The sequence below is a fragment of the Seriola dumerili genome, unplaced genomic scaffold (genome assembly GCF_002260705.1).
Source record: "Seriola dumerili isolate Sdu_G_001 unplaced genomic scaffold, Sdu_1.0 BDQW01000331.1, whole genome shotgun sequence".
In the NCBI taxonomy this organism is placed as follows: Eukaryota; Metazoa; Chordata; class Actinopteri; order Carangiformes; family Carangidae; genus Seriola; species Seriola dumerili.
Window position 1 is genome coordinate 8,875,315 of NW_019174586.1, and position 21,552 is coordinate 8,896,866.

At 42.4% G+C, this 21,552-nt stretch overlaps 1 protein-coding gene across 1 annotated transcript; it reads left to right on the forward strand.

Moving 5' to 3' along the window:
* The first annotated feature begins 51 nt into the window (after nucleotides 1-51).
* Nucleotides 52-16,629, forward strand: LOC111232733 (peripherin-like). The gene is made up of 10 exons (XM_022760373.1): nucleotides 52-161; nucleotides 883-1,027; nucleotides 1,179-1,337; nucleotides 1,550-1,669; nucleotides 4,355-4,450; nucleotides 6,677-6,808; nucleotides 9,119-9,250; nucleotides 12,011-12,121; nucleotides 12,289-12,413; nucleotides 15,709-16,629. The coding sequence occupies exons 1-10, from the start codon at nucleotides 52-54 to the stop codon at nucleotides 15,749-15,751; spliced, it is 1,173 nt and encodes a 390-aa protein (XP_022616094.1). The 3' UTR covers nucleotides 15,752-16,629.
* Nucleotides 16,630-21,552: the final 4,923 nt, after the last annotated feature.

Genomic DNA, 21,552 nt, shown 5'->3' on the forward strand with positions numbered 1-21,552 from the left:
GGTCCCGCTGTCTCTGTTTGCCTGTAGCCCAGTTTGAAGCCGTCCGAAGTCATGGCCATGCTCAGAGTGTCTTCTTACCGCAAGCTGTTTGAGGATGATAACCGGAGTCGAAATGGAGGCTTGGGTATGCAGTGTGCAGAGCAGTACCGGGCCTCTGTCAGGTCAGTCTGGGTTTCTGAGGGGCGACTTATTTTGATCTAGACTTAACAAATTTAAGATATTAAGATGTTAGTGACAAGTTCAAGTGTCGTTCCGCTTAGAAATATGTAGATTTTAAGATGTGTTTGACCAAGTCAAGTTCGTGAATCTGGGACGGGTCGTGATTCTTAAGGTTTACATGTACTTAAAGCTGTTTGCTCCTAAAGGGGTCACACTTTGCTTTAACTAAGCCACTTTACAGCATACAATCATATAATACATTTTTATAACACTATAATGTAGTTGTAAGCTGGTGGAAGTTTCTGTCTGTACCCATAAGTGGGGTATAAAAAGATAATTACAATATAAAAACAGTTGTAATAATAATACGACATATTAATAAACTAAAATGATATTGTGTGCTAAGAGGAACATTAGAAATCACTTAATAGATGTTTAAATAGTACTTATAAATCCTAAGTAGGAGTGGCTAAAGTAAAGTGTTAGCTATGAGAGACAGTTTGAGTGGTGATGACAAATGCCTTTTGTGCTCATGGAAAAAATATGTCATCAATGTGTTCATTTCCTGTCATGGGCAGGGCAGAAATACTTTTTGTTTTAGTTCATTTGTAATGAATGCATGACTCTCTTCTGTGTGCATACTTGAAGCTGGGTCAAATAATCTCCTCTTGGGTCCTCCAAAATATTCAGTGCAGTCCTTGGTCCTTTGTGTCCTTCTCTCAGGGGTGCGGCCGCTGATGACTGTGACTGTGACAAGTTAGACTTCGCAGCTGCCAAGTCTCTCAACAAGGAGGGTCTGAACCAGTTTGCCCAGGACCGCACCATCATCGCTGCCCTTAATGACCGCCTGGTCAGGCTTATTGAACTGGTGAGGACAAACGGTACTCCTGCTCCCAGTGACACATCAGCACTTTATTTCCCCTCTGCTGCGTCATGCCTTTGTTCTTGGTAAATGATGCAGTGAATCTTTATATATTTATACATGTACCTGACTTTTTCCTGTTCTCTGTGTCCTGTAGGCCCACTGTTTTGAGAAAGACAATGAGTCTCTTGAATGTCAGATTGTGGAACTAGAGGAGAAGCTGAACAGTCAACGAGCCTCCTCCAGCATCACCTCCGCTGTGGCTCCACCTGACTACAGCCTGGATGCAGTGGTGGAAAGACTGCGCAAGGAGAGGGTAGGGTGCTGCTGCTGCTGCTGCTGCTGCTGCTGGGTGTGTCTGCTGCATGTTTCTCTGTGTGATGACATGCCTAAGTGAAGTTTTCCTAGACAGTCCATTGCACGTCTCGTCCTATCTCATACATTTTGCTTCAGTTTGTACAGTGACAGGCAGCCCTGATTTATAACCTTGTCAAGATCCATCACCGTCTTCACTGCGTCTCCCTGCAGGATGAGATTCTGTGTGACACTGAGGAGCTGCAGAAACAGCTTGAATGTTTGAAGAAAGGCTACGAGGCGGCTGCACAGCAGAGGATCTTCCTCCAGCAAGAACGACAAGATGTTGCTGAGGTAATAGTTGTCAACACAATACCAACCGTACCTGGCAGCTTGTTACAAGAAGACAACTGAAATGTTAGTGGAAGCCAGGGCTGGAAGAAAGCTGTGAGGAAGGTAGAAGCAAATATAACAAAGAATGTTAACAACCTCCAGAGTTTTATGCTTTTCGATGTATTGTAAAGTGAAAAACAAAGTGCGACAGGTTTTTCACTTTACAATAAGGATTAACCCTTCAGTTATAGATCATAGGAGGTCAATAGCACTGAACACTTTCTAGCTTTCATATTTACTCAAACAATCGAGTTATAATTCATCCTTGGTGATTATGCTTTCGGTAATAATGGTGGTACAACAAAAAAACAGAGAAGAAATGAAATCCAGGGCCAAAAAAAGAAGAAGCCTGCCAAGCAGTGGCTTCCGCTCCTTAAGCTTATGTATAGTAAAAACTGAAACTCAGATGAGATATCATTGGCCTGTTGTAGTTGTAATTAGAACAACAATGTTTTAATGCAGGTTTGATTCTTATATGATGAAGTTTAGATATAAAGTTCAAAATGGTGATGTTTAAGTTGAAAATAGGGTTAGACAAAGTAATTATGATAACAGTGTTAATAAAGATAAATCAATTAGTCAATAAAAAATTAGGTTATTTGTAATAAGTTATAACCAGAGGTATGCTTGTACTGTACGTTATCAGGCCTTTGCTGTGATAATGTACTTTAAGCACTAGATGGCAGTGTTGTCAAACGTCTCCCTGCTCCTTCTCCCCTCGGCCTCTCAGTGAATCAGCTGAAACTCGGCACAGCTGCTCCTCTGTAGCGCTACCCAATGGGTGTTGATCACCAGCAGTCACACAGTCTGGGCTGGTGGCCCACTGCAACCTGAGCCATCAACTTTTTCAAACCCCCTCCCCTCCCTCACTCATGCCAGAGGCCATCTCCTCTCGGCTGGACCAGATGCGAGGGAGGCTTTAATTTCTCCCTTACAGATGTAATGCAGGCTGTAATTCGGTGCCGTAATGTTCCTGCTGGCTCAGTTCTCTGGTTCTGAATTGGAAGCAGCTGCAGAGTGACAACACTTGGTGGGGAATCAGTAGGGAGGTAGAGGAACAGCAGAGATGCGGAGGAGAGGAGCGAATACTACACAGCTCAACCCACAACTAGCTGCAGTTCTCTCAACATAATGGTCGACTGACAGTAATGAAACAAGGCACGTTTGGTTTATTTTGAAGTATACTACTGGCTATTGTGTTGCTTTCCTCCTGCCAATTCTTCTCCGTTTTCAGGGCCCACAAATATCCTCTCTTCATTGTCTCACTGTGATTTTCTTACATGGCCAGATGTTGGGAGCTGTGGTAAAACACACAACAAGTGAACTGAGTTAAACACTTCACCGGCATTGAAATACAAATACAAAAGAGTGGATGAATGAAGAGGCCAGCTATTTTTACATGTATTAAGTGCAGGTCTTGAAGGTGAAAAAAATTGGTCACACACACACGAAAAAAAAACTTTTAGGCAGAAAAAAGGAGAAAAAATGAATCAAAAGCCTTTACTTAGTCAAGCATATTAGTTAAAATGTCGACCAGTTTTAACCTCACAAGCCAGAAAAACAGATGGACACTGGATTTTGAAAAGTTGATGAACCTTAAAGCTGCAGCCATCAATATTTTTGTTAAAAATGAATCAAATGACAAGGTATAGTGCGAAAGGAGTTTCTCATAGTGACGAACCCACAGAGAATTATCATCCGAATCTGCAGCTCCTTTCAGCTCTGTGATGCTTTAAAACATTGTTCAGCTCATCGATTTGGTTTCAACCTGCAGCTCTACCATTTTCCACTGTCACAACGTGGAGCATTTAGCATTTAGCATTTAGCAGCTAAAGAGTCAAATATATCCCTCAGGAGTTGGTGGAAACCAAAACAGAGCTAAAAGGAGAGTATTAAATATTGCACTTACGTTTGAGAGGTGGACAGAAACACGACACCAAATCAATACTAATCTCGCTCTCTGGGATGTTAAAAAATAGGCAACTGTAACAATTTGCTTGCCAAATTAACTTTATAAAGTGTAAACAGCTTGTTCTGTTGTCCCTAAGTGGCCAAAAAACTAATACTGCTTTAAAGTTGTACAGAATGTGATTTACAACAAGTTTCTCTCCAGCTGCTGATTGATATTTGAACACAGGCAGCAGCAGGGACTTTTGCCCGCTGCTGTCCATCAGGGACCCTGCCACCCTCCCAGCAAGGCTCCACAACTTCACCACCAAACCCTCCCTGTGTGTGTCCAAATGTAAATGCAGGCACCCACAGTAATTGCATCCAATGCCAATTTATCTGGTTCTTTAAAAAGAGTAGATGAGCAGAGAACCCCTGCCGGCGAATGGATTGGTGGACAGGGCTTTTGTGTCTACTTAGCCTCCGTCTCATCTTCCTCCTCCTCCTCCTCCTCCTCCTCCCCCTTCCTCTGCATTGCGGCGTCTTCTTGCTGTTCAGTGAAACAGGGTAGATGTGCTGGTGCTGATAGTTTTTAAAATGGGTGTTCAGGGTGGAAACAAAAGCCTTTTCCACTTTATTTCAACCTGTGGTGTGATTTACTTCCCAAACTGCTTAGTGCTCCTCTCAGACACCTCCACAAATTAAGTTGAACTTCTTTACTTTCAGCCCTGTTCTCTGGTAACTTGATTTTCTTCTCAGGAAGTGGATGCTGTGACAGCAGAGTGTTTGGCGCTGAGGGAGCAAGTGGCTATCTACAAGGAGCAGCTGGCCAACATGGAGGCCCAGCACAAGACGGTGAGAGGGAGAGAAGATATATAGCCGCAGTGTGATGAAACAGGGAACAGTTTATGGCCTTAAAATGACTCTAAATGTAGCACTTAGGTCAAACAGGAGTGTTGGAGAAATGCCCAGACCTGTGGTGACAAACACAACTGTGATGACCCCAGTCACCTTGCTGAAGAGTTGTAGTCGGACATGTCAACAGGAACATATGGGGAGAGGATTAAAGCACAAAATATAGTAGTAAACCGTGCAACAAGTCAGAATTAAACCCTTTTTAATGTTTGTGTTCAACTGGGTCCTTATCCCAGTCTCTTAGAGGAGTAGTAAGACATTTGTGGAAGAACTCTTATTTGCTTTCTGACAGAGTTAGATGTGAAGGTCAACACTGCTCTCATGTCTGTGTGCTTAATATGAAGCTACAGCCAGCAGACAGTTAGCTTAGCTTAGCATCAAGACTGGAAACAGGAGAAAATAGCTAGCCTGGCTCTATCCAAAGGTAATAAAATGTGCGTACTTGCACAATTAGAGCACACTGAATAACACATTATATCATGTTTGTTTAATTCATACAGAAACTGAGGGGGTTGTGTGCTGGACTATGTCTTGGCTGGAAGTTACTGCTTCCAGCCAAGAAGAAGTCCAACACAGAACCCACCATAAAGCCACAAATGTTTTAAAATAGGGTTTTTATAAGGATAAAAACAAACAAGGTGTGACATGATCATGACTGAGTTTTAGTTTTGACGGAGCCAGGCCAGCTGTTTCCAGTCTTTATGCTATGCTAAGATGGCTGTCTGCGGGAAACAGACAGAATGCTGAGTGAATTTTAGACATGGCGCGAATCCATACACAGTCAATGAAAAGTTGCAAATTGACAAGAAAATGTGTCCATGCAAGATGTTTCAGCTTCGCATGTATCCCAGAGTTTTATGAGGAGACTGGAGGGAAATGATAGGAAGAACCACAGTTTCTGGTTTTGAAGTTCGGTTGTGAACTGAACACCGAACACAAACACACTCCCACAGACATGGCTGGTGTATCTAGTTAGCTCATAGCTAACGTCTGTACAATTGGTACATTTGCTTTTTGGCTTGACTTATTACAAATAGACCAGCGGTCAAATTCATGGGAATGACACAAGGCAAAAAATTTGCTTCACTTTATGTCCGAACAAGCATTTACATTTAACACACAGACACGGCAGTGGTATCAATATTCGCATCAAAATCTTGGCAAGAAAGCAAATGAGCGTATTCCCAAAATGTGGAACTACTCCTTTAAAACAGGCACATGTTTGCCACTATATACAACAGAATCACAGCCTATATCGTATCCACACACACCCTGCTCTCCCCTCCTCCTTCTACAGTGTTCTCCACATCACCAGGAGATGACAGACGCGCCCCAGTATCAGATCTAGAGGCTGTAGGCAGAGAGAGAGAGGCAGCTGACGCTGGAGCAGCTCCATCACTCTGTGTTTTTCTCTGCAAAGCCAGGCCGCCCGGCGTTTAACACACTCCCTCTGGGACACGCTCGATAACTCACAGTCCGGGAAATGCAGCTGAATACCAAATGAAAACAGAAGTTCCCTTTGTTTTATTAACTGTTGTTATTATCAGCACCTCCAGGTACCCCGCTTTCCCCTGACAAATCGGCAGCCATGTCGTTATTTAGGTGGAGGAAAAGGAGAAAAACGTCAGACTGCCACTGCAGCTCTGTAACAGTTCATTTTCTCTGTAATGGATGTGATGTTTTTGTTTAACTACATATTAGAAGCTGTAGACATACATGATGAAGTCTTCAGTGTATGTGTAAATACATGAAAATGTACCGTGTGTTTGCATTTGCAGTGGAACAAGGTAACAAGCCACTCAAGCACTGTATTTTATATTTGAGGTACTTGTACTTGGGTGTTTCAATTTTATGCCACTTCTCTGCTCCACTACATTTATGTGACAGCTTTAGTAACTGGTTACATTACAATTTAAGATAAACTTAAGATATATTTATAATTTAGTAAGTGTTCACATGTTTTGTATGTAAATCTGAAGTCATTACAGCTGTTAAGTAACTGGAGTAGAAATATACAATAGCATAAAATGGAAATACTCAAGTAAAGTCCAAGTACCTAAAATTGCACTCAGGTACAGTACTTGACTAAATGTCCTTTACCACTGAGTAAAGCATCAGAATACTTCTTCACCACTGTGTATTTGGATGTGTGGCATGTGTGAGCAGGAAGTGGAGAGTCTGCTGTATCCAGCTGACGCGACTACAGGAGCGGTGGCAGCTATTAGATTTAGCAGCCCTGACATCACCCCGGCCTTGGATGTAAAGGAGTACTACTGCCAGCTGGCTGAGAGCCTCCAGGTACGACACACTGTAGCACAAAACACATAAACATGTCATGAATTGGAAGCCTTTTTGTGCTGAATGCTTTACAGCAGCATGCCTGTGTACAGTTTTAGAATCATAGTCCTATTTCTGGCTTACGATGCGCTCACACGAGTGGACTCAGACAAAACCTCATACACACCAGTAGTGGAAAGTAAGTATTTGCTTGAGTACAGTTTTAAGGTACTTGTACATTGAGTATTTCCATTTTGTGCTACTTTATACACCTACTCCGCTAGATTTCAGAAGCAAATATTTTATCTGTTATCTGACAGCTATATATACTAGTTACTTTTCAGATGAAGGTTTTGAATTAAAAAAAATGTGATAAGATAATAAAATCCATGTTAAAGATTAAACCAGTGGTGAGCTTGTCACGTTTCAAATGTCTGTATTCAGGCAAAAGAAAATGGCAAAAGAAAAATGGGAATGTGCATTTACATCCACTAGTGTCGCAGATATTCAGAGTTGAGTGCGACAAGATCAACAGCTGTTGGTGCTAACTTTCCAGTTGGATGCTATTAAACCATTTCTGAAGAAAAGGGCACAATGAAATTACGTAATTAGAAGTGTGAGTCAAACCCCAGATGGTGGAAAACAATGCAGAAAACAAGGTGGAAATATGAGATTTATGTTTGTTTCATGTTTTTAAAGTCACACAGATCTGATGTTTTTGTCTGCTGCTATTAAGTCTCTCCAGTAGATGTTTAAGTCAAATGTGTATCAGGCTTAATTTGCTAACTCTGTTTATATTGCACTTGCAATTTTCTTGCAACATTTGGACTTTTATCTGACATTTCCACTCAGGTGTTTTAAACACAAATTAAAATGGTATAAAAGCCGGTGGATGAAAACGCACATTATGAGCTGTTAGTTGCACCAAATATGGTTCCAAAACTTTGAAAATTATTCAATATTTCACAAAAAAAATAAGATTAGAGAAAAGTCAGAAAAATCAATACGATACAATTTGTGTAGCAGAACTTTTCTTTTTCTTCTTTTTTCTCCCATTAATCCTCCAACAAGCCCTTAGATTTATGTTGTGACTCTTTGGAAGGGACTCAACCCTTAGATTGAGAACCACTGGACTACACTTTCACATTTGCTCTGCCTCCACTAGTTAAAACAATTTAATTTCACTTACACGTGGATGCATCGGTATTAAGAAACCAATAATGTAACATACTGTATGATAATATATCAGTCACACGATTACTTTAAGTTTATTTGTACCTAAAATAATCTGAGTACTTCTTCCACCACTGATACACACTATCCAGAGCTGCCATCTTCATCCTCCTACTGACCACTGGATCTCTCCTATTTTCACCACGTCACCCTCTCTCCCTCTGAAATGTCCCGGTCGGCTCCAGATGTAAATCTCAGCTTTCACAAATCACACAACGATACTCCCACTTGTTTTCTTTCCCTCTTAACACAACACCAGGGAAGAACTTGAGAATCAGAGCTGCAGTTATGAACCTGAACAAAATGCTTTTGTCTACCTGTGTGTGTGTGTGTGTGTGTGTGTGTGTGTGTGTGTGTGTGTGTGTGTGATTGTGTGTGTGTGTGTGTGTGTGCGTTACAAGCGCAGAGGTGCTGCATTGGGGTCAGACTATAGCTCCGTCGGGTCACACCCCCTCTGGGGCGAGGATGTCTGTCCGGTCCAGAGGTCAGGGTTGTAATCAGACTGCTGGCCGCCTTCCCAGGCTCCTCTGCAGCAGTGGAGTGGACTATGTGTGTGTGTGTGTGTGTGTGTGTGTGTCTGTCCCCTTCATTTGGAGTCATGGCAGAAGGGCATATTTATATATTTGTTTGTCTGTCTAGATACATAGGTGTGTTTCTTGTTCCCCCTGAACCCAGTCTATTTACTCTCTCTCCCTCTGTCTCACTCCCACTCTGTCTCTTCTCTCGCCAGCTGGACACCGTCCTGTCTGTGCCTTGCCTCGATTATGAGACGCAATTGTCTTGATGCTAAAATGATTGCTATTGGGTTTGAACAGTAATGGTGATTGCTGGCTGACTCCCACACACCTGTGCACCCTCATGTTGCTCATTTCAGCTACACTTGTTCCATCTAATCAGGAATGTGGCGTACACAAGGAGAGGTTTAACCATCAGCCAGTATGAGAGGCTCTGATTGTTCTTTGCTCCCCTGTCGAAGTGCACTTAACTGCCCAAAAGAGAGCTCTATCCCCCATGGTCTTTTGCAGACTGAAAATGAAAGGTTTTTATACCTACCAACTTTTCACGAATGCACTGACTCCTCACCGTCTGTCTTTGCAGTACAAGTGTGGTGCAGCCCCCTCTGCTGTGGCTCTCCGTGGTGACGGAAAACAACTGGAAGTGGGGGAAGCTGTAGGGTCAGCAGACAAAGACTTACCAAAGACCAAGAACATCAGTGAGATGAAGGTGCAGGTGAGTGGACGTGGACGATGTTTTAATCACTGTTTAAAGGCTGAGTTCACGCAAATTACGCTTACATCACATTAAGGCAGATCTGGGTTTTGGTTTTTTTTGCCAAGATATTGAGGTGATTTCTTTCTCACACACCTTCCATATCCCAACAATATGTCAAAAGAGAGAAGGAAGAAAAAGAAACCAGCCCTAAATGTCGTGCAAGTTGTGTGTACAAGCAGCTGGTTAGCTTAGCTTAGCACAAAGACTGGAAACAGTGAGAAGCAGCTAGCTAAGTTCTGTCAACCTACCAGCACCTCTACTTCTCACTAAATAACACATTACAAGTTGTTTGTTTAAAGCCATTCAAAAAAAAAAAAACATGATGCAAAAACAACAAGTTGTGGTTTTATTTATGTTAAGTTAGCTGGCTGCTAGTAGCTTTATATTTACTGAACAGATATGAGAGTGGATGATCTTATCCAGCTCTCTGCTAGATAAGCAAATAAAGCTAACAAGTCAAATAAGTCCATGTCAAATTATTGCTTGAAGACACACTGTAGTCCTTAAAAACCATTGACCTGTGAAGTTGTAAGTGGTATGAGGTTTATTCAGAGAAGTTCGGACGATGTGTCTTGAAAGAAATGTAATTTAATTGTTTAGATGTAATGTCTCAATGCTATGAGCACCACAAACAAAATTGCTGTTGGAAGTATAAATCTAATCAAATGAAAACAAAATCGTCTGCATGGCTATTTACAGCTACTGCTAAGTGACCCCTTAAGTCTCACGTTTATACGTCATTTAAATCCCTCAGTTGCTACCTACTGATTCAGATCTTCCCATAATACGTCTCCCACCTCTTTACCGACAAAGAAAAGAGGAGTCTTGCAGCCCACAACTGGCTCTGTGTCTGCCATCAGCTCTTAAATCAGACATAATGGTGCAAATGAATGGTTTCCCACAGTAGGCCAGGGGAGTGGAGAGCAGCTGAGTGACAGCAGAGCAACAGTGTGGGAGATCCTGCTGACCAGAGTGTTTACTCTGCGGACACTTTCAGCAGGAGATGTGAAGGGCTCGACTTCAGCTCAGACAGGATTTATTGCCCTCCGTGTCCTCAGTTATTAAGTACAGTCTTTCAGAGCGGCTGCAGCATCATAAAAGTCTTAAAACTTCACACACACACTGACTGGAGACTTCCTCTGCCAATGGAGGAGAGGAAATAGACGGATATTTCTCATCCAGCCAGGAGAAAAATGCCTTGAAAGCAACTGGACTTTGAACAAAGGACACAGCAAAGTGAAGCACCAGGAAATTATGACTCAGGTAAAATCACAGAGTGACTCCAGTAAACAGAAACTACCTCCTCTTAGTTCACATTCGTCTCTCGAACATCCATCAGTGGTCAGACCGCAGCTGACACCTAACCACATCTGTAACAAACATGGTGGTTTGGTTCTCATTACTGCGGCTGTGGCTCTACCTCCAGCTCTTTAAATAAACAGGGAGCCTCTGTAGCCGCAGCAGAGCTCTCCCAACATCATCTACCTTTCTCTAACATGCAGCACACGAGCCCCAGCTCTGCTCAATCCAGCCTGACGGATGGACAGCACGGCTTGATCTGCTCTGTTTCCTCTCTCGCCTGTGATGGATGCCTCGGGTCTGGTTTCTCACTGAGACACAACATGGCCAAACAAACAGACTGCGGTGAAATCAGCCCTGACGCAAAAAATGTATATAATGGGGCAGGCACCGATGGGGTTGTACGCCACTACTCCCCTACACACACACACACACACACACACACACACACACACACACATGGCCAAGCCTCACTTATCATGCCATTGAGAACGGAGGAGTGTGTGAGTTAAGTGACTCGACCAGGTTAGGGAGTCGTCATCAGCCTGCGAGTGGTGACTGGCCGGCTCGCTGAATGACGAGCAGGACCGCCTGGATCCCCATCTGGCTGTGACAGCTAATTGTTGAATCTGTGTGATTCCTGTAATTACTCACGGCAGGACACCACAGCCTCAGACCCCGGGGAGGGAGGCTCCTCAGTTAGCTTGTGGTAGAAGTTAAGTAACCTGTTTTATCTGTGTTGGGCGTAAGAGCTCAATATCTCTTGCTTTTGTCTATATAATATTGATAAAATCACTTTGTGATCATCACCTGATTTTGCAGTTCCACTCTCTTTGTTCGCCTCTTTTAGTTCATTGTTTTTTTGTTTTACAGCCCAGAAATTCTGCTCTTATCATCCATGTTCCCAGCAAAATGAGTTAGACAGCTGTTAGCGAATAACAGTGAGGAAAAACCAAATATCTGGCAGCTAACTCTAACCCTAATATCTAGCTAAATGAAGAGTAAACATGGGAATTACAGTTGTCAGGTGGCCTGAAACATGACTGAAATGAACGCTGCTCTGTGTCTGCTGGACGTTGCTGAACAGTTGCTAATATGTTCGCTATCACCACGACAAGTTGAACCTCGCCAGATGTTGGGGTTTTCAATTATCAGCATATGCAGAAATCAGGTTTAAGGACAAGTCTATTGTTAAACCGGAGTGCCCAGGTTCATGCACTCTTTAGCAGGAACCCTGAACGCCTGCCAACTCCAGGGCTGCTGCTCTGAATACGACCACGAAGGGATCGATTTTATAGTCTGGCATCTTTACATTATTACTAACAAGATAATTAAGCAGAGATGTTTTCTGTAAGTCAGTTTCAGGCAGTGGTGGGTATATTTTAAAAGAATTACCTCTGTTGTCATGTGTTTCTGTAGATTTCAGAGCTGGAAAAGGAGCTTGCAGAGCTCGAGAAGTGTAATGAGGAGCTGGAGGACGAGATTGAGATGAAGAAGGCTGCATACATGGACGAGATTGCTGAGTTGGAGGTATGAGAGTGGACTGATTAATGTAATCATAGGCTGTAATGGACCAGTGGTTTGGACTAATAATGTCATTTAATCTCATCCACTGTGTGTGTGTGTGTGTGTGTGTGTGTGTGTGTGTGTGTGTGTGTGTGTGTGTGTGTGTGTGTGTGTGTGTGTGTGTTATTCAGTGTACTATAGATGAAATGCAGCACCAGGAGGCCGACCTGGAAGCGCAGATGAAGGAGCAGTGTGAAGACTACAAGGAGCTGCTCAGTGAGAAGATGGCCAGAGACATGGAGATTGTTGCCTACAGGTTAGAGACTCTGACAGTCTTTCCTGTTTGACTGAAGCTGCTCTGAATTATAGATGTTCTGGTCTTCACAACTCAAAAAACTCAAAAACTACACACACAATCAGATACGTTTGCAAACATCAAAAGTGAAGTGCAATTCTGAGGTGCTTGTTCTTCACTTTTATACTATTTTAGACTTTTGTACTTTTTACTGCTATACAGTATTTACAGTATCTGATGGCTGCAGTTAATAGTTACTTTTCTGATTAAGATTTTATAAGAGCTTATAAAATATGACGCAGTGCTTTCATATTAAACTAACCAGTAGTGTATAAAATACCTAAAATTGGCTTCATATTGACAATTTACAGCATTTAATAATAGTATTCAATGATTTTAGTGTATTAATAATATTATAACACACTGAAAGATGTGTTTCTGCACAATGAGTACTTTTACTTTAGCTACTGTGGGTACTTTTTGCAGGAAATACTTTTTTTACTTTTACTGGAGAAACATTTTGAGTGCAGGATATTGTGCAGTATTGGAATATTTTTCGATGATAGTATTTCCACTTTAACTTAAATAAAGGGCCTGAGTAATTTGAGTTAAAAAAAAGCTGCAGAAATGACAAAATTGGATTATTACATCTGACCATATTACCTAAAATATACTGCACTGCTCTTTGTTGTTGTAGGTTGGTGTGCAACATCATGTCTCTTAGATACTGTAAATTGTTTAACGATGGGAAGATATAATTGATTCTTACCTCCCGGGACTTACTTTATGGCCATAATTACATTTTAATTTAAAGACCTAATATGCAATAATAGACCATGATGTATTGATCACTTTTCTTTTGCACATTTTGTAATAAAGAGCCGCCATAAATGCAGCCATTACAGTGATTACTCCATCATCATCTTAATTTAGCTGCAGGTTGTTTTTCTTAAATGAGACCCCTAAAATTTAAGCACACACCTTATGCTTTGTACAATACGATATAATAATACCAGAGACATAAGAAGACTTTGGGCAAATGAGGTCTAATTTGTGGTGAGGCTGTCGGTCAACAGGATGACCTGAACCAGCACTCTGGGGGAGGGATGCTCAACCTTGTCTGATGGACAACATGGAGGTTTTCATTCCAACAAAAACACTAAACTAAGTGACTTCACTGATTAGTTTGTCTTCTCCTGTTAAAGGTGCTGTCGTTTCTGATTGCAATTAAAACCTATAGACTCGGAGCCTTCCCTGACATACTGTATATTGTAGATTCCCATCTTTGCAGTAGGGGGTGAAATGAAAACAGACGTCCCCTACGGTGCTCGATAAAGTGCCAGACATTATTTAAACCTGTCGAGGAGAATGAGCTGTCAGGGGCGAAGCACGTAATGGTCCTGGGATGATTTCATTAGATTGAAATCAGCTTGATGCTCTGTTTACGTTTTGACATTCTTTACATATGAGCTAATCTTAAAGTGCACAAGAAAACACAGGTGGAAATGTGCAAATGACGTGTCACCGTCCGTCCTTCATCATCAACAAGAAGTCTCTACAAAAGCATCACTGTGAATAATACAAGGAGTATTTCCGCAAGAGCCTGTGTATAAGCCCTGTATTGTCCAAGCATCTCATATAGTGTCACCTGGACATCCGCAGTGTCTGTAATGAGGTATTTCTGCAGACAAAGGGCTGACATCAGGGGTCAGAGGAAACAGCTTCTGAATCTGATGCAGTTTCCTGTATTTGACCTTGAAGATGTTTCATGCCATTCCCTCTGTTCACTGAGGTTGTTTAACCATCTGCCATCCTGGTATGTGGAGTGACGCACTTCAGCCGTCTCAGCCCGCTGCCGTGGACTTCCTCCTGCGGGCCTCCATCGCCCATCCGACTGCATGTGACCCCCCGGGGGGCCCTGCTGCAGGCCCGAGCTCAGACCCTCACAATGCCTCATTAGAATGGGCAAAGAGGACCTCACACTGTCAGCGCTGTGTGCTGGTCCTCTGCCAGCTCTTCTCCACGCCAGCCTGTTAATGTCAGCACCCCCCTCAGTTACACACATTTCCAAATTCGCCACAGTTTTAATTCCCTCTCGTTACCCAACAGACTGTCCCAAAGACATTTAAGGCGCAGGAAAGGCACACAGTCAGTGCCAACTTTTTTTCCTCCCTCTCTTCATTTACCGGGTGTTTTGTCATCCGTGATTAAAACCATGAATAAGAAATGAAAATGGTGGTTGTTTATTCTCTCCGTGCCGTGGCAAACTGTCTGCACAACAGACCCTAATGACCCCAGGCTGCCATTACCGGGTGGCTTATGGCCTGTGAAAGCATCTCAGAGCAGTTTGTGCAGATGCGCGCTGCTTTTGTTCACCGCTAATGTGAACCATATTACACTGTAATTCATTCAATGGGGTCTGCATGACACAGCAACAAGTAGCTCAGCTGAAGACAAGATCCATTTTAGTTAAGTGTACATTTAGCAGTGGATGACTGTCGGGCCTGTTTTAAAGCTGTTATAATCAAACGTTTTTTAAAAAATGAGCTTTGTATGAACTTTCAGCTCATTATTTTTGTTTTTCTGGCCTCTCACCGCCGGTTCACTCTCACTGCTCTCATTACTAGTGTTTCCAGATGCAGCAGGCAGATGTTTTCTGTGAAATTGCTTTAAAAACCTGCTGTGTTGGACTTCCGGATAGCATAACAGCAGCATAAAAAGAGAGCTCCCTGACACTGAGATGTAAAAGCCCTGTGCAATCAATAGTTTAACAAGGATGGGATGTTGTAAAATTTTATTTGAAAGGGCATTGATTATGACGAGAGGAAAACAAAAGAAACTGACTGAAAAAGTGGTGTTAATTGCCCAGGAAGACGGTGTGCAAACTAAGCTAGCGACAGAGCCGACTAAGCTAGTGGGAGAGACGAGACAGAGCACACAAAGCGTGGCAAACCTGGAACCAATTTTACAGGAGGTGAGGGTTGAGACTGTGGTAGAGAATATTGATAACCAGTGAATTATTTGAGTTATTCCTGAAGCAAAACGTGTTTCTTTGTCTTATATGATAGTAGTTTTTTTTTCATTTTTCCCAGTTTTACAGACCAAACCTAAACTAAACTTTGTTAATGAAGTGGTTAATTGATAGAATGATCTGCAGATTCATTGATACTGAAATAGCTAATTGCTGTTTGCAAAGTCAAGATTAAACTCTAAACCTCAACAATGTTCTGTCTCTCAGGTAATCCTGGACTACAGCTGAGTGGCAGCACTACCTGCTCACCTGTACTTTGTGTGTTTATTTATTTCTGTGGTTCAGGAGTCTGGTGGAGGAAGAGGAGGAGAGGCTGTGCAACCTGTGAAATGAGGCTGAAGAGTCAGACTGGGCGGCCGGGGTTTGGCTGGATGCTCCCCTCCCACACATGGATTAGAAAAGCAGACAAAAGAAAAGCATGAAAACCAGACACAAATCAGCACTAGGATGAAGCTTAAGGTACCAACGCAGCAATTTGAGCAGATGTAAACTTATCATGACAGATTAATGCTGTCTGGAGGCCTGAGCCGGGCCATTGATAACAGGTCACTGGCGGACGACCCCGAGACTCTCAAGAACGATGGAGCTGTCTAAAACTGGGAGGGAGGTGGGAGGATGAGGGCTCCGCATTGAGTGTGTATCCATTCAGTGTCTGGCAGTGATATTTCCTTAAGTGGGTTTTTATCTTCACCAGCTCACTGATATGTTTCATAAATGTTGTCCCCTCTTTGTCGAACAAGTCTCAACACACTAACACACACACACACACACACACACACACACACAAGCTAACGTGTGCGGCTCCGTCAAGTCATTCTCCCTCTGATACCACCTCGTCCATCACCCAAACTTTGTCTGATTACCAGCTCTTAACCCTTGACCCCGTCACTGTTAACAAACATATTGATATCCTCTCCTCACTAACTGAAAGTGTCTCACCGTCCTTTTGCTTTTACAGTGATGCGTTCATGTTGGTTTTACATAAAACTGTGTTTGCTTTTCAAATGGTTCATGAAGTTGTTTTTCTGCAGCTCTTACAAACCGGGCACCTGGATCTTTCTACAAGAAAAGCCTGTGTGATTCATTATTCCTTCTTTGAAAAGCAATGTCCCAATTTGCTGTCATTTGAGAAATAAGCTTTTGGTATTACATTCCTTCGTAATCTTTTCCTTATTTTCTACGATCTGTCTGTGATAAATCATTTCTGCTTCCTGCCTCTGCACAAGTGTCAGAATGTGCTTCAGATTTAAATTAAATAAAACTAGTTGCATGAGAGATCACCTCATACTGTGCGATTTCTTTTCTCGGTTTCATGAGAACGGCTTGTGAATCCTAGAGCTTTAAGACTTTCCCCGCGCTTTAAAACGATGCACAGAGCGGAGTGATTTATGTTCAGTGATCCTTCTTTCACTCATCTTCATGCTTAACTTGAGATTTGAACATTCCTAGCTATTTAATGATCTCAAAGGCTTGTTAGCTCTGCCGTAAAGATGAAAAATGCTGCTAATAACGGATCAGATAAGATTAGCCACACTCAGTGAACTTGTGCTGATGAGGAGTTAGCCTCTGTAATAATTGAGTTCAGTGTCTGGAGAAGGGGCCGGGGCTCGGTGGTCGCATGTGACTTGTTTAATTGTCCCGACATGAAACATGGCCGGCTCAGCAGGAAGCTGCTGTGTCTGTTTTCTCAGGACTGCAGAGCTCAATCAAGACCCAGAGGAGAGGAGCTGGAGGACGTTGTTTTCCCTCAGTGCTTAACTCTGTATCTCTCAAATCAAAAGCCAACAGACCACACGGAGTTCCTGATCCCATGTGGCGGCACCGTCTTCACCTTGTGGCAAATATGATGAATATGAAATATCTTACGAAAATATCTTAACAAAAAAAAAAATAAGAGAAAGGAGAATAAATGTCTTGTGATAAGAGCTGTGTTTTCCTGGTTAATTCTCTGTACTAGAATAAATAAAAAAACACCTAAATATAAAATAATATTCTCAAAAAATACAAAGCAGTGAAGTAAGTAATGTATTGGAAATCACACAATATCTATAGAAACATTCATTCTCCTAAATTAGACCAATACAACATTGAACACCCACAGTACAACATAGCATGACAAAAAGCTCATATCAGCCTATCAGGGTGTCGAGATCGAGACTCTCATAAAAAGCAGAAACTTAGATGTTGAATGATTTGTGTTTGGATTTGGAGCGTTGGTATTTCCAGCTTCTTTTATAACACAATTGAGTATTTCAAAGACTCTTGATATTTGCGAGTGTGGTGACCCCTGCGCTCCTCTGTGTTCCTTTGCCCCCATCACACGTCCTTGACAACTGAGAAAAATGCGCGTTAACCCCTCAAAGCTGGCCGGTGACATTGAGTGGCCCGGGGCAGGACTGTGGCACCTTCGCTCCTTGAAGCTGGACAATTTGATTTGAGGGCAGAGATTTTCAAAGCTGAGTCATGGATCAGTGGTCAGCCAGTGCTTTGGCTTTTCATCCCACTTTTTTTCTTTTCTTTTTTTGCCTTGATGGTTTCTGTGGAAGAGAGGGGGGGGGGTTGAGAGAGCTGCAAAAAAACCCAAAAAACTGACCAACAGCAACAAACAAAGAAGTCACTGCTGGGATTAAGTGAGAGTTTGGTGCCTTTGGTGTGAGATTGATTGTTTCAGTATTCAGTTCACTGTTGCTGAAAGAAAACCATTTTTACACAACATATGCTGTGGACATAACATCCCATTAACTTCACATGGTGCAGGAATGTCCTTACATTAAGAGTGGCAGGGTCAGGCTGATAAATTATGACATCTGAGCTCATTGTATCAGTCGACATATCTTCAATCTGAAGCAGTGGAATCTGATTAAGGCCTGAGGTAATGCTAACCCAGGTCATCTTGCGTGGCCCAGCTCACATAGTTATACCTAAAATACTCTTATCCCAGCAGGTTCACTCAGACAAATAAACACTGCCTTCAATGAGGACAAAAGTAATTTTTTAAAGTCTCTTCATGACAGCTTGCATGTAACGAACCAAGCTGGTGTTTAGAAAGCAAATAAATAAGAGAGGACGGGGTTGAATCAAGGAAGAAAATAAGAACAGTGAAAATATACAAAGGAGAAAGAGCTATTGAGAAAGTATTTCCTTAACAAGAGGGGAACAAATAATAAATTATGGGGCCCCTCTCCCTTGAGGCAGGACTGGCACGCCTGAGGGTAGCAGGAAGTGGGCATCCCTCTCTTTTTATAGGGGTCACGGACAGACTTCAACTGTGGGAGCATCACAGGAGACAGAGCCCGAGTCCTGAGAGAAAACTGCTTAACGAAATGTTTACACACACACATACACACACACACACACACATACACACACACACACACACACACACACACACAGACAGTTTATATGCCTTGCAATGCTGAATGAAGATGGTGGTAGTGTGACTGTATAACCCCCGGGTCCCCCATCATGTCATCGCTGTAGTTTTCTGCCCTTCTCATATCTGTAGTCCCACTTGGTCCGTACAACTGAGAGTCTGCTGACAGCCGTGACCCCACATTCACCCCGCGCTCCCCCTCACGTCAGTCCCAAAGCAGGTGGCAAGCACCACCAACACGAGACTCCTCATCTTGATCCGCCATCTATGTGAATTTGTGATACCTTTATTTCTTGGCAAACACTTCACTACCTTGTCTTGTGATCAGGAGATAAAGCAAGGCAGCTTTTTTTTTTTTTATTTTAATTTCCCCAAACTCCACACAGTGTGTTAGTCACGGCCAAAGTTGATAAAAGTTTCCCTTTTGTCCCAAAGTGTTCAATTAATCAACTTCACAGGGTGTGCTGGATGGAAGCGGATAAAAGTCTGGGCTACAGGGAACAGGAGAAAAAAAATAGCCAGCATTTGTATTCTGCTGCAGTGGCTTTCATACCCATTAAAGGATGTTAGCATTTTTTGAGCATAGTGACTTTATTGTCAGCTTAGGGCTTACACAGATCCAACCATTTGCTGTATTGGATTCTTGGCAGAAGGCCTGCGTGGATCTTGGCCACCCTTGAATTTATTTCTCATGTTAAGCTTCACCTTGTCAGAAAAATGGGCTGCTCCCTGCACTTACCAGACGTATAGGAACATATGCTTTGGTTGTAATGTTTGTTATCAGTTAGACAAAAATCATATCGCACGGTTGCTGCAAGAGGTCTTCCCCACTGCTGTAGCACTTATACTGGTGATTCCTCTGGAATTTCTCTGCTGATGGATGTTATACTTATATTATAAGATAGTAGACTTTAAGTGCATTTTCAGACCACCATAATAGCCCTCAATTTGACATAATGTACTGCAATATACTTGTATGTAGATAAAATTTGGCGAAAACATTTATTTTATTTATCTGCATTAACAGAGGTTTTGGCCACTCGGGAGCAGCGGTACAGAGTGTAAACGCTGACATTATCAACTTGTTATGGTGAACATGTGTTTCTGTACATCTGATGAATATAAAGTATGTCCAGTATTCACTCTCACGCCAACTCCTGAAGAGAATATCTGGAAGTATCTTCAGCTGCTAAACGCTAGTGCTAATGTGTTGCTAACTTTGTGGTGCTGGGCAGGTAGTGAAGTGTACAGCGGGTTTATCAGTAGGTTTTCACTGAAAACAGCTGTTCAAAGCAGCGGGACTGAACTAAAATAATAAAGTTGCGGTTCCACAAAACCAAAACAACAAACTGAAAGAAGCTGAATTGCTCCATAGAGCTGAAGGGAACTGCAGATAATTATCTTTTCATCAGCACAAGCAACAACTTTCACATAACACATAGACATTTGACCCCATTCTTCATATAGAAATATTGATAAGTGCAGCTTCATATCATTAAAAGCTCTCCTGTTTGGATTGAAAATGCTTTGTTTCTCTTGTGAAATGTCAGAGTCGATGAAAACATTATTCCTGTTACCATCCATTGATTCATTTCAGCCCACAACCAATTCCTCTTCCTGTGGCTCAGAGGACTTGGAGCCAGAGCACCAGTAGTCCAAACTATCATAATTTGTGCTGGGAATAAGAAATCACATGTGCCACAGTTTAAGTCTGCAGTCGTAGCCTGGAGCAATGGCTGGTTTAGAATTTGGAACAAACTACGAAATCATTTTCTTTTTGCACCAGTCATTCATCTTTTTCCCAGACACCCAGACATCTCAGGCCTGCTTCCTCTCAAACTGACATTACCTGCAGGTAAGCAACATTTTCCATTCTTGGATCACATGTAGGGTTTTTTTTTTTTTACCTTGTATTTCAGCATACATTAAAATGTAATCTGCTTGTACGTTGACATGAGTTCCAGATTTCGAATTGAAACATGTCTTATTTGACAAAAACCTTTCAGTGTCATGTAAAGGACAACAGCATATGGGCACAATTGAGATTACTTTGTGATGTTAAGTTTGATTCTGCAACATTATTTGCAATGGGTGTGACACCTCAAATAAATACTCCTTATCTTTGTTGTATTCCAATTTAAAGTAGACTCTTTGCTCAGCTTGTCTCCTGAAACCTTTCTTCATAAGTGACCATTAAATGGATGGGTGCGTGTTCAGCCACCAGTGAGCCTCGGTAGAGCTACCACAGGGCTATATTGCCCTTGTGGCGTTTCACCTTAGAGGCTCACCAGAGAACCTGTCAGGCCTGCGATGTTTTACAGCTCAGTTTGCAGACAAAACACTTCACAACCAAATCCCCTCAGCAACATCTGCTGCCAATTTAGCTGTGGCATTCCTGCAGTCTGTGCTGTTTAATATTCACAGGGGTTAGGATCTGCCAGGACAGGGTTGGATGGGGATGGTGGGGAGGGGCAACCAGTTTCTACAATCCTTTGGTCCGTGGTCCAGACATGGTGAAAAATGAGGGGTTAACAAAGAGTGAACTGGAGCAGGAGCGGGTTAACTGGGCTAATTTGCAGGGATAATAATGGTGTTCATGCAAGGCCTTTTGGGAGTAGCGGTGTGGAACACAGACCTGACGGTGCAACCACACAGGAAGTTTACAACATGGCCCGGCAAATCAGAATGTATTTAATCATCAAACAAGCAGTGAGGAGCTGGCAGCAAGGCCAGGGCCAGCAGCCATCCTGACGATG